This window comes from Mirounga angustirostris, unplaced genomic scaffold (assembly GCF_029215605.1).
Source record: "Mirounga angustirostris isolate CCGP_5_RB_7025 unplaced genomic scaffold, mMirAng1.0.hap1 SCAF_7, whole genome shotgun sequence".
NCBI lineage: Eukaryota > Metazoa > Chordata > Mammalia > Carnivora > Phocidae > Mirounga > Mirounga angustirostris.
In genome coordinates, this window is record NW_026991715.1 from 116,092,031 (window position 1) to 116,104,659 (window position 12,629).

The 12,629-nt window shown below is 36.2% G+C and overlaps 1 protein-coding gene across 1 annotated transcript in view; it reads right to left on the reverse strand.

Annotated features, from left to right (window-relative positions):
- ITGA1 (integrin subunit alpha 1) overlaps positions 1-12,629 on the reverse strand; it is a 175,111-nt gene that overhangs the window by 7,804 nt on the left and 154,678 nt on the right. The window contains exons 24-28 of the mRNA XM_064596706.1: positions 10,072-10,185; positions 7,724-7,828; positions 7,462-7,566; positions 5,836-5,928; positions 3,623-3,739 (exon numbers count right to left, since the gene is read on the reverse strand). Coding sequence (XP_064452776.1) covers positions 3,623-3,739; positions 5,836-5,928; positions 7,462-7,566; positions 7,724-7,828; positions 10,072-10,185 — 534 coding nt within the window. The remainder of the gene's footprint in view (positions 1-3,622; positions 3,740-5,835; positions 5,929-7,461; positions 7,567-7,723; positions 7,829-10,071; positions 10,186-12,629) is intronic.

Below are 12,629 nucleotides of genomic sequence, written 5' to 3' on the forward strand. Positions count from 1 at the left end.
ATCAAGAGTTGGACGCTCAACTGACTGAGCCACTCAGGCACCCCTAAGTGCTCTATTTTAAAACTAAATTGTGTTATCTGAACTTTTCCACTCAACTAATTCTATTAACATGGGTTGTTAGTGGAAGTTGGGTCATAAGAATGGAGACTAGGTGAATGCACTACATAGCTTCACACTGGCTGGGCCAATACTAGCTAAAATTAAAAATGAGTTAAGTTTGTTTTCAGTGCCCAGACTTACAACTTTAACTTTCCTTCTTTGCCTTTCCATATTTACTTATCAGTAAGTGCTAGATCTTATTTATGCTTATCCCTAGTTCAAAACCCTATGGCAAAGGGTCAGATTCAACAGTACCTGGTAGAAATTACGGGCTTACTGACTATAATATGGAATAAATGTTGAATGAATAAATTTAACTAATATATAAAAGACTAAAAAATGGTGGCGCTATTCCCCATCCACATCCACCAAGGATATGTATATTGGATGAGGAATAAAGCTTTCGGATTAGTAAATAAAACGTCAGTGATGGAACTTCAGCCATTAGTATGAAATCAAGTTAAGAGAGAAAAACGTTCTGCTTTCTTAGGGCTTCTCTGTGGGCTGAGTCTCATTTCAATCTATTGGTTATATTGGCCTGACTGGGCTTCTCCCTCAATGTGTGGTACTATATTCCAGAATGTGTTTCTCAATCTATTTAAACCTGTGCCCTCTAAAAGCCTTCTCTCTTCAATATTAAGTATAACAAGCTACTACTAACATTTTGAAAAACTTTAATTTCTACCATGTGTACTGCAAGGATAAATTATATAAAGACAGTGCTTTTTGAAATAGAGTCACAGCTCCAGGAAGGATCTTTGGCCTGTTCCCTGTATGGACCCTGGGAGTTCCAATGAATTTCCAGAGTGGTCAGATTTTGTTGTTGTTGTTGTTATTTTAATTTTTAAGTTTTATTTATTTATTTGAGAGAGAGATAGTGAGAGAGAGAGAGAGAGCACGAGCAGGGGAGGAGGGAGAAGCAGGCTCCCCGTCCAGTAGGGAGCCTGATGTGGGGCTTGATCCCTGATGCAGGGCTTGATCCCAGGACTCTGGGATCATGACCTGAGCCGAAAGCAGACGCTTAACCGACTGAGCCACCCAGGTGCCCCAGAGTGGTCAGATTTGGAAGAAGGAGGAAGAAGGGATAGTCCTGAGGTTTCTGCTCCAGGTCTAGTAAGTATAAAAAAAGTCCCTGGGTAGCTCTTCTGAGTCTTCTGCAGACCAAATACATGCTTCAGGGAAGTTCCATATGGCTTTAAGCAGGTGGAGGGGCAATTAATATTTTTAGTATAATGGAGCTGCTGAAAGTCTGAATCCAACTAGGGACTCTCATTCCAAAACAAAATGTTTTTATACATTTCAGAGAGTTCATGACCCTCTTGAACAAAACCCAATTCCTGGAGCTCCAGAATAAAGAGCCCTGCCTAGAGGTTTCTAGCAGTGAGAGATACTGGAAAAGGATGGGCTTTGCTGATAGATCTTTGCTTGCATCCAGTCCTTTACTAGCTGGTAATCTTGGGAGAGTTACTTAGCTTCTCTTTGCTTTAATGTCCTCAAATATAACATGTAGTTAATATACTTTGTTGAAAAGGTTGTAAGCACAACAGAGTGAATAAAAGCAAGAGGGAACACAAAGCAAGGGGTTAACAGTGTTGGCAAGGAAGTAAAATGGTCCAGATTTAGGTCCTTACTCTGAATCTGATAAACCATGTGGCCTTGGGGAACATATTTAACTCTTGTACGTCCCAGCATCTCATTAATAAAATGAGGTTCATAGTCGTGTCTTTCTCAGAGGGCTGATGTTAACATTAAAGTGGAAAAGTTTAAAACAGTTCCTGGCATGTAGAAAGCATTCGGTATGTCCTAATTCTCTTCCCTCCCTAATTCTCTTCTCTTCCCCCTCCCTGTGGAGTCGCGGATCTGATCACTGGATCTCCCACTGAAGTGGTTGAACTAACTGCACCTACTGGTCAGAACAGTCCAAAGGTTGCTAAATGACCTTCCTTCCTGGGCCTAAAGGGATCCAAGAAGTCAGCAGAACGTATTAACAAAACATTTACTGGATGGAAGAATGTGTTTATTTTTACCTTTATGCTTCTTCAGACCGGTGACCAAAAAAACTAGATGAATAAAACTTAATTGTTTTAAGCAGAGATACGCCACCAGAGAAAATCTATCCAAATGTCAGCTCTGGCTTTCCTTTTTTCTTGTCAGCTGTCTCCTAAAACTACATGGGCAAGTGCAGTGCTCAGAATAGAAAAGCACACTGAAAGAAATCCGTAAAATGCTCTCTGGAATAGAGGTGCATCTAAGTGAAGAAACCACATTCTTTGTTTCAAGCACAACCTCGACACCACTAAAACAGGTCTTGGGGACCACGGTGTGGCAAAGCCAGGTATTACAGACAGAGCACTGATGATCCTGCAGTGTAGAAGGAGCTGTAGGTTTGAGAAAGCCAGGAATTCTTAGAGACTTCGCGAGAGAAAAGCTATGGTTTCTATTTACTGAACTAAATGTTACTGACCTACACCTTTAACATGGCTTTGTTTATCATCCTCTCTGAGTGCAATCCCCCCAAAAGAGGAAGTTAGGCATTGTAAGCGAGTCAAAGGGTAGAACTGTTGGCAATTTGGTGGGACAGAAATTTATTATTTAAACTATTTGATTAAAGAGAATTCTGCTGCCCAGGTATTAGAAAAAAACGAGTATGTAACCACAACCTGTATTTTTAACAGAGTTTAGCTATTTAATAAAGCAATTTGGTAAAATATAGGGTGGTATTATGTTAGAATTAATACCAATTTGATGTTTCATTGGAAAAAAACATTAAATTCAACTTTTTGATAGGATTTTGTTCTCTATTAAATTTAGTGTAAATTCTGTCATCTCAGTTCTGCTTAATTTGAAAGTGATACAGCTAAGAGTTTGAAAAATCTCACACACCTCAGTATAAGCAAAATATCTATGTAAATATATGGATTTATCCAATAGAAATAGTTTTACAAGAGGATTTGAAATAGGAGTCAGTAAAACAGTAAGATTTCTCTTTCATCAACTAAGTAATAAATTTATCCTCTCTCAGGCACACAGCTATTGCATAAAATGTGGCATATTTCTTCATATATTAAAGAAATCTTAGTTTTTAAGATACATAGAGATATGTATTTGGACAAGGCTCATCTTAACCATTCTATTGTTTATATATTCTTAAACTGATATAAGAATTCATTTTGTTCTTTTTTTATAAAAGAGAGTTTTCATTCTTCTTTATTTATAAAAGTAATGCATACTTAATTTATAATTCTCAATGTTATAGACATATAAAGGTCTTTTACAATCCCAGTCTCCAGAGAGATCCATCATGATTTTTGGATTTGTTTATTTATTTTTTTCTTTTACAAAACTGGGATCGAGTTGTGCGCAGTGTTTGGGATATACATTTTTTTCTTTTGTCTTGGTCATCACCTCAATATTTTTAATGGTTGTATAATACCATATTACACAGCATGGATAAATAATAACTTATTTCACCAATTTGCTGTTGATAGTTGAAATAGAAAGTCAAAGGAACTTTGGTGCTTACCTTCCACAGTGCTAATATGAGCAGCATTAATAGCAATAATCCAGCAAAAGCACTCAATAGGATGACCCATAATGGCACTCTGCCTGGCAGTCCATCTTTGGATATTTGAATAGCAAACTGAAATATATTAAGCAAGACTGTTAACATTGATAAACACCTCTACAACTCTTGGTACATTGAGTTCTTGCAGGCTATAATTTTCTACCAAACAATGTACTTAATCTGATTACTACATACAGAGAAAACCTTGAATTTACATTTAAAAATGTCCATCTATTGAAAATCTCTAAGCATGTCAAATTTATTATTACCCAAAATATTTATAATCTTATGCTCTAGAAATGTACACATAAAGAGTAAACTGTCCATGAATCAGAATGCTTTTAACTCAGTGAGAACCAAAAGTATTACATATTTTAAGGATTTATTGATTGACTTTAGTGCATTATCATGGTGGTAAAAGTTTAGGCTGGAGCGTTACCATAGGTTGTTGACATAATCAACCTGAGTAGGTCGTCTTCTAATTCTAATTTTCATGTGTTTTATTTTTTGTCTACAAATTTACATATAATTTTCATATGATAAAATGCACAAATCTCAAGTAGACAGATAACATGAATTTTTGCACATACATTCACCTCTATGTATTTTTATTAGACTGCACTGTCTCTGCCAGTCGACTTCTCTTCAGTCTATATATTAGGTCTTAACTGAAGGAAAACTTTGAGGTAAACAGCTTTAGTGTTGCAGCTACTCAATGCGGCACCCAAACCGCAGCGAGACTTGTCTGCGCTGGGTCTCATCCCAAGGTCTCTGAGAAAAAAACTAATTCAGTGTAGATCTCAATGACTAATGATAGCTCACGTTTCTGTGTTTGCTTGTCGGAGGGAACATCTCAATTCCTAAAGCTAGAGGGAAGACTGGAGGTAAAAAAGAGAACAGGGGAGATATTTATATATATTGGCTGCTGGACAAACTCCTCAGATGGCGACGGGTGAGTCACTGCTGATGCTTTGGGGACACAGAGCCGGCATGAATGTACATATGTACAGAATAAGTTCTTAGAAGACAGATTTCAAATACATCTAAAACAATTCCCTGAACTGATAGATACAGAAGCTGAACTCTGGATGGGATCAGTGACTTCTCTAAGATCACACAATTACAAAATGATCACTTCTAGTAATTTTAATGATGTAGGTATAATTTTCTTTTGGGATAAGATGTTGAATAATAGTTCCGTGGGGAATTTTAAGCTAACATTTAGGGGAAATAAAGCTAGTTATAAAATTTCAACAAAACATATCCAGGAATCAAAAGCACTCTTTTCCAATATAATTTATACTCAGTTTTGGGGGGGCGGTGCTTACTGGTAAAATTTTGGCTTCTCTGCATGTGGAACAACTTTGCATTTATCAGTGTTCTTTATAATGTAAGTAAACATTATATGCATATGTTCTTTAAAGGTGAATACCTACCAGGGGTCATTGACACTGGAATTATTTGAGATAAGTATTAATTTGAAATAAGAAATTTTTAAACAACATCTGAATGTTACATAGCTTCCAAATAAAATTATATGACTCATACTATCCGCATGGGACATTTAAACTCTCCCATGATAAGAGGAGAAATGCTTACATATCCACATCTGTAATAAGTATTCTGGCCTTATTTTATAATAAAACAGGAGGAAAAACATCAAACCATTTTATTTTTACCAAGGACTGAAGTGTGAATTTGTATGAGGGAATTATATTTCATTTTTGCTTCAGATTTCCCAATGACTAAATGAAGAAAACCTTTCAAAATTTACATTTATTTCTGTACAGTGTACACTTTCTGTAAAGTGTTTTTCAAGTCTGCTCTTCAGATGTCAACTGCATTTTATAATGTAAGTTTTTAAGGAGGAAAATCACAAATGCATCATTTGTTATCAAGGTGAAAGTAAAAACACCAATTTATTGTGATAGTTACAAGCGGTAAAGTCAAACATGGCATGTTAATTGTAAATATCATGGTTTTTCCCAGTTTCTTACAAAGAAGATTGAAATCACACTTGAAGCTAATTAAGTATAATTTGAAGCAAAAAGTGTCTGTTACTTAGTGACTAGCTAGTCACTGCTTTAGGTTCTATAAGCAATTATAAAACATTATGTCACAAAATTCGGAGTGAAATGTATAATGTTTTCAAAACTTAGAGTTGCTCTTACCTCTCTTTTTTGATTGCCAGTACTTAAAATCAGTGATGTATTTTCACTCTGAAGGTCTGCCCTTACAGTAAGATTTAAGCTGGAAAAACGTGCCTGAAAAGCAAACAGGATTTATTTTCAATATATTATGCTAATCAAAGTGAGGGCTAGTCATATTTGAGTAGTGCAATTTTTAAAATCTAGATTTTCCTGAGAGACTTAAAAACACTGGTTTTGCTAACATCCAAATGGAACTGGTAGTTTCAAATGATGACCCATCCCTCTTCTCCCCACTCAAATTGTCACTTAGGTCCTTGTTATAGAATGAAACAATTCTATATCATTTTCTCCAGATTTATCCTTAGCAAAAACAAATCTCAAACCCTGCCCCCCTTTCATATAGCTAGGTATGAAATAGCTACACTCTGGCAATGAAGTTTATATAGGAGTTTGTGCAGGATTAAACATGAAATTGCCAATATCCAACAGTTTGTGATTTATAAAAATTGTAACTTGATATGATCGAACCTAAAAATTGGAAATTTCATATAATTAACTAAACACTTCTAAGAGAGAAAGAAACCATACAAAATACAATGGATTAAGTTTTTTTTAAATTTTTTATTGTTATGTTAATCACCATACATTACATCATTAGTTTTTGATGTAGTGTTCCATGATTCATTGTTTGTGCATAACACCCAGTGCTCCATGCAGAACGTGCCCTCCTCAATACCCATCACCAGGCTAACCCATCCTCCCACCCCCCTCCCCTCTAGAACCCTCGGTTTGTTTTTCAGAGTCCATCGTCTCTCATGGTTCGTCTCCCCCTCCGATTTCCCCCCTTTCATTCTTCCCCTCCTGCTATCTTCTTCTTTTTTTTTTCTTAACATATAATGTATTATTTGTTTCAGAGGTACAGATCTGTGATTCAACAGTCTTGCACAATTCACAGCGCTCACCACAGCACATACCTTCCCCAGTGTCTATCACCCAGCCACCCCATCCCTCCCACTCCAACCCCCACTCCAGCAACCCTCAGTTTGTTACATTGGATTAAGTTTTAAAGTAGCTTGTTGTCAGACAGATTTGACTATTGGGAGCTAAAAAATGTCCTCCTATTTTATATATATACATATATATGTGTGCATATATATATATATAAATGTGTGTATATACATAGTATACATAAATGTGTGTCATATATATACATATATATATGTAAAATCTGATCTAATACAGTGAGTCCATAATACATGTTAGCTCTATTGTTAATGGTGTCAAGGAGTCAAGCACTGTCTCTCTATAATTCTTTGTCCCTTAACTGAGTTCTACAGCATTAAGATAAATGCAAACTTTGATACTGTATAGGTGTTTATTTCTAGAGGTACAAAAAAAAAAAAAAAAAAGAATAAGAGAGCCTGAGAAAAAAGTATCATCTGGAAGGAGACCTTGGAGATAACTTCGTTACTAATAAACAAGGAAAATGAGACCCAAATAGTTGGTTAAGTAGAGCTGGGGCTTGGACCACATTTTTTTACACTTCCAGTTCTTTCTACAGAAGCACTGTGCTTTGCATATACTAAGTAATGAGCAAATATTTGTCAACATAATTCAATAATTACAGAGAACAATGCAATCACTTACTTTTATAAAAGTTGGTTTCCATAAGATAAGTGAAACATTCACTTGGCTTATGTCAGAAGGAATCAATGTACACGTAATGGTAGCAAATTTACACGTACTGCAGTCCTGTTTAAACGTTCAGAGGTATATATTAGTATCTTTGCCATTTGACAAAAAGATACCATATTATTCTATAAGATAGCTATTTTTAGGTTGAAAATGAATTTATTCACTTAAAAAGCATGAGATAAAACAAGCACTTGTCTTGGTTATCTGAATTTACCGGAATTGTGCCTCGTTTGAGATCTTCAGGTTTGGATATAATCGTTTTCTTCCCAGAGTTGACACCAAGAGGGTCCTGAAGGCTACTGGGTCTGCAGTTTGCATTCTAAAAAGTGAAAATATTTGTTTTATCAGACAATGCCAGGTGTCAGAGGGAAAAATGACTCGGTACAATAAGGTGAAGAATCTGACAGCCATTGTCACAGATGAAAGATCCATCTTCAGGAGTGTGCAATATGGAAGAAGCTGTTCTGTAGCATCCATATACACCCACTCCCAGATAAAAATTACTGTTAGAATGCTACTTTTGAATTGTAATAGATATCAGGGAGGTTGTTATCAAAAAGGAAGGATGTGGGGCGCCTGGGTGGCTCAGGCATTGAGCGTCTGCCTTCGGCTCAGGTCATGATTCCAGGGTCCTGGGATTGAGCCCCGCATCCGGCTCCGTGCTCTGCAGGAAGCCTGCTTCTCCCTCTCCCATTTCCCCTGCTTGTGTTCCCTCTCTCGCTGTGTCTCTCTGTCAAATAAATAAATAAAATCTTTAAAAAAACAAAACAAAAAGGAAGGATGCTAGTGGAACTTACTATTGCATAACATAACTCATTAATTTATTGTTTTCATCAAACATTAGTTATTAATTCCCATAATACAGAGAGAGAAAAGAAATTAAAACTATACTAAAAAAAAAGGTTAGCATTTGTTATTCATTATGTTGGCTCATACAATGGTTTGTGAAACAAAAAAAAAGAGAGGGGCTTTCATCTGTATTTGTGTATTCATCCAATAATATTTTAGGAGTCTCTAAACACCAAGGGTAAGATAATTGGTCTATGTGGAAAGAAGATGTAAGTAAGCAGCCCTATAAATGTTAAGATGCCATGTTTGTAAGACAGCTCGTTCTTGGATTGTTTTACTAGACTTACTCTAATAAACCTTTCGTTCATCAAGACTCTCTACATCCTTGATAAAAGGTAATAAGGATAAAGTTCATAAGTAATAAGAAAAGTACAATTTTAGTCTTCCTACATCTTCACAAACCTGCTTTTTTGGATTAGAGAGAAATGGTAGAGGTTTAATTTTTCCTTGCCTTTAGGGAAACATTTAAAGATTATAATCCAACTATCACTGTTTCTACTTCTTGATTTTTGAGAGTATTTTAACTTAAAAAAAATCTCTGAAGACAGATTGTCAAATGCTGATAATATGCATGCATTACTTCAATATTTATTGTGATTTTCTATGTCTTAGAGACTGAACCATAACAATTTACCACATTGACTCATTCAAAGCTATAGATACAAAGTGATATTGCTATTGTTTGGGATAAGTGAGTAAAGAGTACTGTACTGTTTTATGTGCAGCTGTGTGTGCACTTAGGAGCAATTAAAAAGTCTCTTTATAGAGCTCTTTGATCATCTCAAACAAATTAAAGCTGTAACAAACATTTTAAGGCACAAGTCAACAAGTAGTTATCTAAAATCTACTGCAGTGGATTGGATAGTATTCCAAAAAGACATGCCCAAGTCCTAGCACCTGGAACCTGTGAATGTGACCTTATGTGGAAAAAGGGTGATTTTGGGGCGCCTGCGTGGCTCAGTTGGCTAAGTGTCTGCCTTCAGCTCAGGTCATGATCTCCAGATCCTGGGATCCAGCCCAGTGTGGGGCTCCCTGTTCAGTGGGGAGTCTGCTCCTCCCTCTGCCGCTCCCCCTGCTAGTGCTCTCTCTCTCTCTCCCTCCCTCTCAGATAAATAAACAAAATCTTAAAAAAAAAAAAAAAAGGAAAAAGGAAACAGTGTCATTGCAGATGTAATTAAGGCTCTCCAGATGAGGTCCTTCTATTTAGGATGGGCTCTAAATTCACTGATGAATGTGCTATATGAGACAGAAGAGGCAAAGACCCAGAAACTCAAGGAAGACAGGCATGCGAAGACAGAGGCAGAGACTGCATGCAGTTCTGCTGCCACAAGCTAAGGCATGCCAAGGGTTGACAGCAGCCCCCAGAAGCTAAGAGAGAGGCATGGAACAGATTCTCCCTGTGAGCCTCCGCAGGGAACGAACATTGTTGACACCTTGATTGTAGACTCTGGCCTCCAGGACTGTGAAAGAATAAATTTCTGTTGTTTCTAGCCACCCAGTTGGGTAATTTATTAGCACAGCAGTTGTAGGAAACTAATACATCTACTAAGTAGCCAGTGGAAATTGTTATTATTATTTAAAATTTTCTAAATGCTTCTCCATGTCACTTTGGTAAAGCTCTTTATCACAACTGGCATGCAGAACAAAAGGGTTTAAATACAAACTGAAAAAGATAATTAATTATGATGTAATTCCAAGGTACACATTACTTACATTAGAAGACGACCATCCACTTGGGTATAGCACAGGATAACCATTTGATGTCAAGTTGGGAAACGAAATTGACAGTTTAAGTTCTGGCATTGGAAAATGTCCACTCTTTCTAATCTACAAGAAAGAAAAATAAAAATGTAACCTCTCTTCCTCTTCCAACAGCATCCTTTCTGTATTAGGTAGGACATCTGTTCTTAATTGATGAATTAAGTTGTGTAATATTTTGAATCTGAAAATGAATGCAGGCAATTTACGGCACTGGATAGAGAACTGGCATAATTAAACAAGCAAAAAATAGGGATGTTTAATAGTGGCCGTATGCATCAGCTATAATGTATATTGTTTCTTCATCCTCCTACTCCCAAAGTAGGACTGGGATTAAGGAAAATCAGAATTAAATTTCTTTATGCTCATCATCTTTTTGGACATACTGGTCTTTTTGGAGGTGGGAAGGAGGGAGAACATTTACTTGATCCACTCAGAACAGGTGAACATATTTTGTTTGCCTCAACCAGCTTGCCATAACTCCTTAAACCCACAAATCATTTCTCAGCCCAGCCACATGGGATCTGCCACCACTGCACAGACAAACCAGATACCCATACGCTTCCCTTCACTATTTTACCTCCAGCTAAGGCTACTGTGTCAATAATGATTGTTGATCCAGTTGGATGAGAGTCACATTGATTCTCCTTTCAATGCCCATCTGCTTTTATCCACTAAACTACAATTCCTGCTTAATATCACATCATGCCGCCAATGGTGAGTGTAGCTCATAGGGAAGGAAAGCCAGGCAGGATGAAATTCAGCAGAAAGCTGAATTTGCTATTCAAAAGTCCTCACAAGTAGAAGAGATGCAATGGAATTGGAGCAGCCAGATGCTATGGCCCTTCCTTCTTCCCACTCAAGCATAATTTCCAGGACCTATACCTTCTTCACACCCTCCCTAGGCTGAATTCTTAGGTGAGTAGGGAGCTTCTTAATTGACAGACGCCAGAAAATCCAACTGATCTATCTAATTGAGCCTTCTGGACTGGGAGTTACACAGTAAGCAATTCCCTGTGTTTGCCTAAAACTAAATGCATCCCTTAATCTTGGAATTCTAGGAATTTCTGACCAGCTCTGCCTGGCCTCTTAATCATGCTCCTTGACTCTTGCCCCTTCTTATAGTAATATGTCTTAAAATTGCCTGCCATGGCCTCCCACTCTAATTCCATCTGTTTTCTGCTAAAGAATAAAAAATCATGTAATCTGTAATTAACATTTATTTTTTCTGATTAAAAACAATGTTATTTACAGAAACATTGGAAAATATTGAAAATAAACAGGAAGTAAGTTTTCTATAATTCTACTACATTGGTAACACTTTAGTGTACAACTTACCTGTCTATCATATATGTATATATTATATACATATATATTATAAAATATGTATCATATAAAATACAAGATTTGGCACCCCACTTATAAAATGTATTGTCATGGTGTTTTCCCATAAACTTAGAGATTCTTTGAGAATATGACTTTCATTAGCTGCTTAATAATAACCACAGTATCAATATTTATTTATGTTCAACATTTATTTATATTCTAGACACTGTGCTAATTTTCTTACTTGCATTATTGCCTTTAATGCTGTTAACAGCCTTATGAGGTAGATTCTCTTAATATCCCTATTTTACCTATAAGGAAACAAGGTTAGAATGAGAATGAAGAACTTCCAAAATCACAGAGCTAGTAAATAGCAGAATTAACTTTTTTTTTTAAATCTAAAATGTGCCCTCTTTAGCTGTCTTTCCATTGAATAACTATCTGATAATTTATTTAAGCAATTATATGTGGTTAAACTTTTAGATTGTGTCCAGGTTTCAATTTTTAAACTATAAATGACACTGATAACAGTATCTCCCAGGGGTGCCTGGCTGGCTCAGTCAGAAGAGCATGTGACTCTTGATCTTGGGGTCATGATTTTGAGTCCCATGCTGGGTGTAGAGATTACTTAAAAATAAATAAATAAATAAGTAAGTACATAAATAAATAAAAAAGTATCTCTGAGAATAAATCTTTGTATCACCAATAATTTTCTATGGTACATTTTAAGCAATAAATTCATTTACTGGGTCTCACCTAAGAAAATGTTCATATTATTTTTCAATTCTATTACTCCAATTTTTTATTTTATCTCAGCAAAATAATAAGGTACAAAGGATTATGGTCAGGGGTATTCTTTTTCTTTTTTAATTTAATTTTATTATGTTATGTTAATCACCATGCATTACATCATTAGCTTTTGATGTAATGTTCCATGATTCATTATTTGCGTATAACACCCAGTGCTCCATTCAATATGTGCCCTTTTTAATACCCATCACCAGGCTAACCCATCTCCCAACCCCCTCCCCTCTAGAACCCTCAGTTTGTTTCTCAGAGTCCATAGTCTCTCATGGTTCATCCCCCCGTTCTGATTCCCCCCCTTCATTTTTCCCTTCCTACTCTCTTCTTCTTCTTCTTCTTTTTTTTTTTTTTTAACATATACTGTATTATTTGCTTCAGAGGTA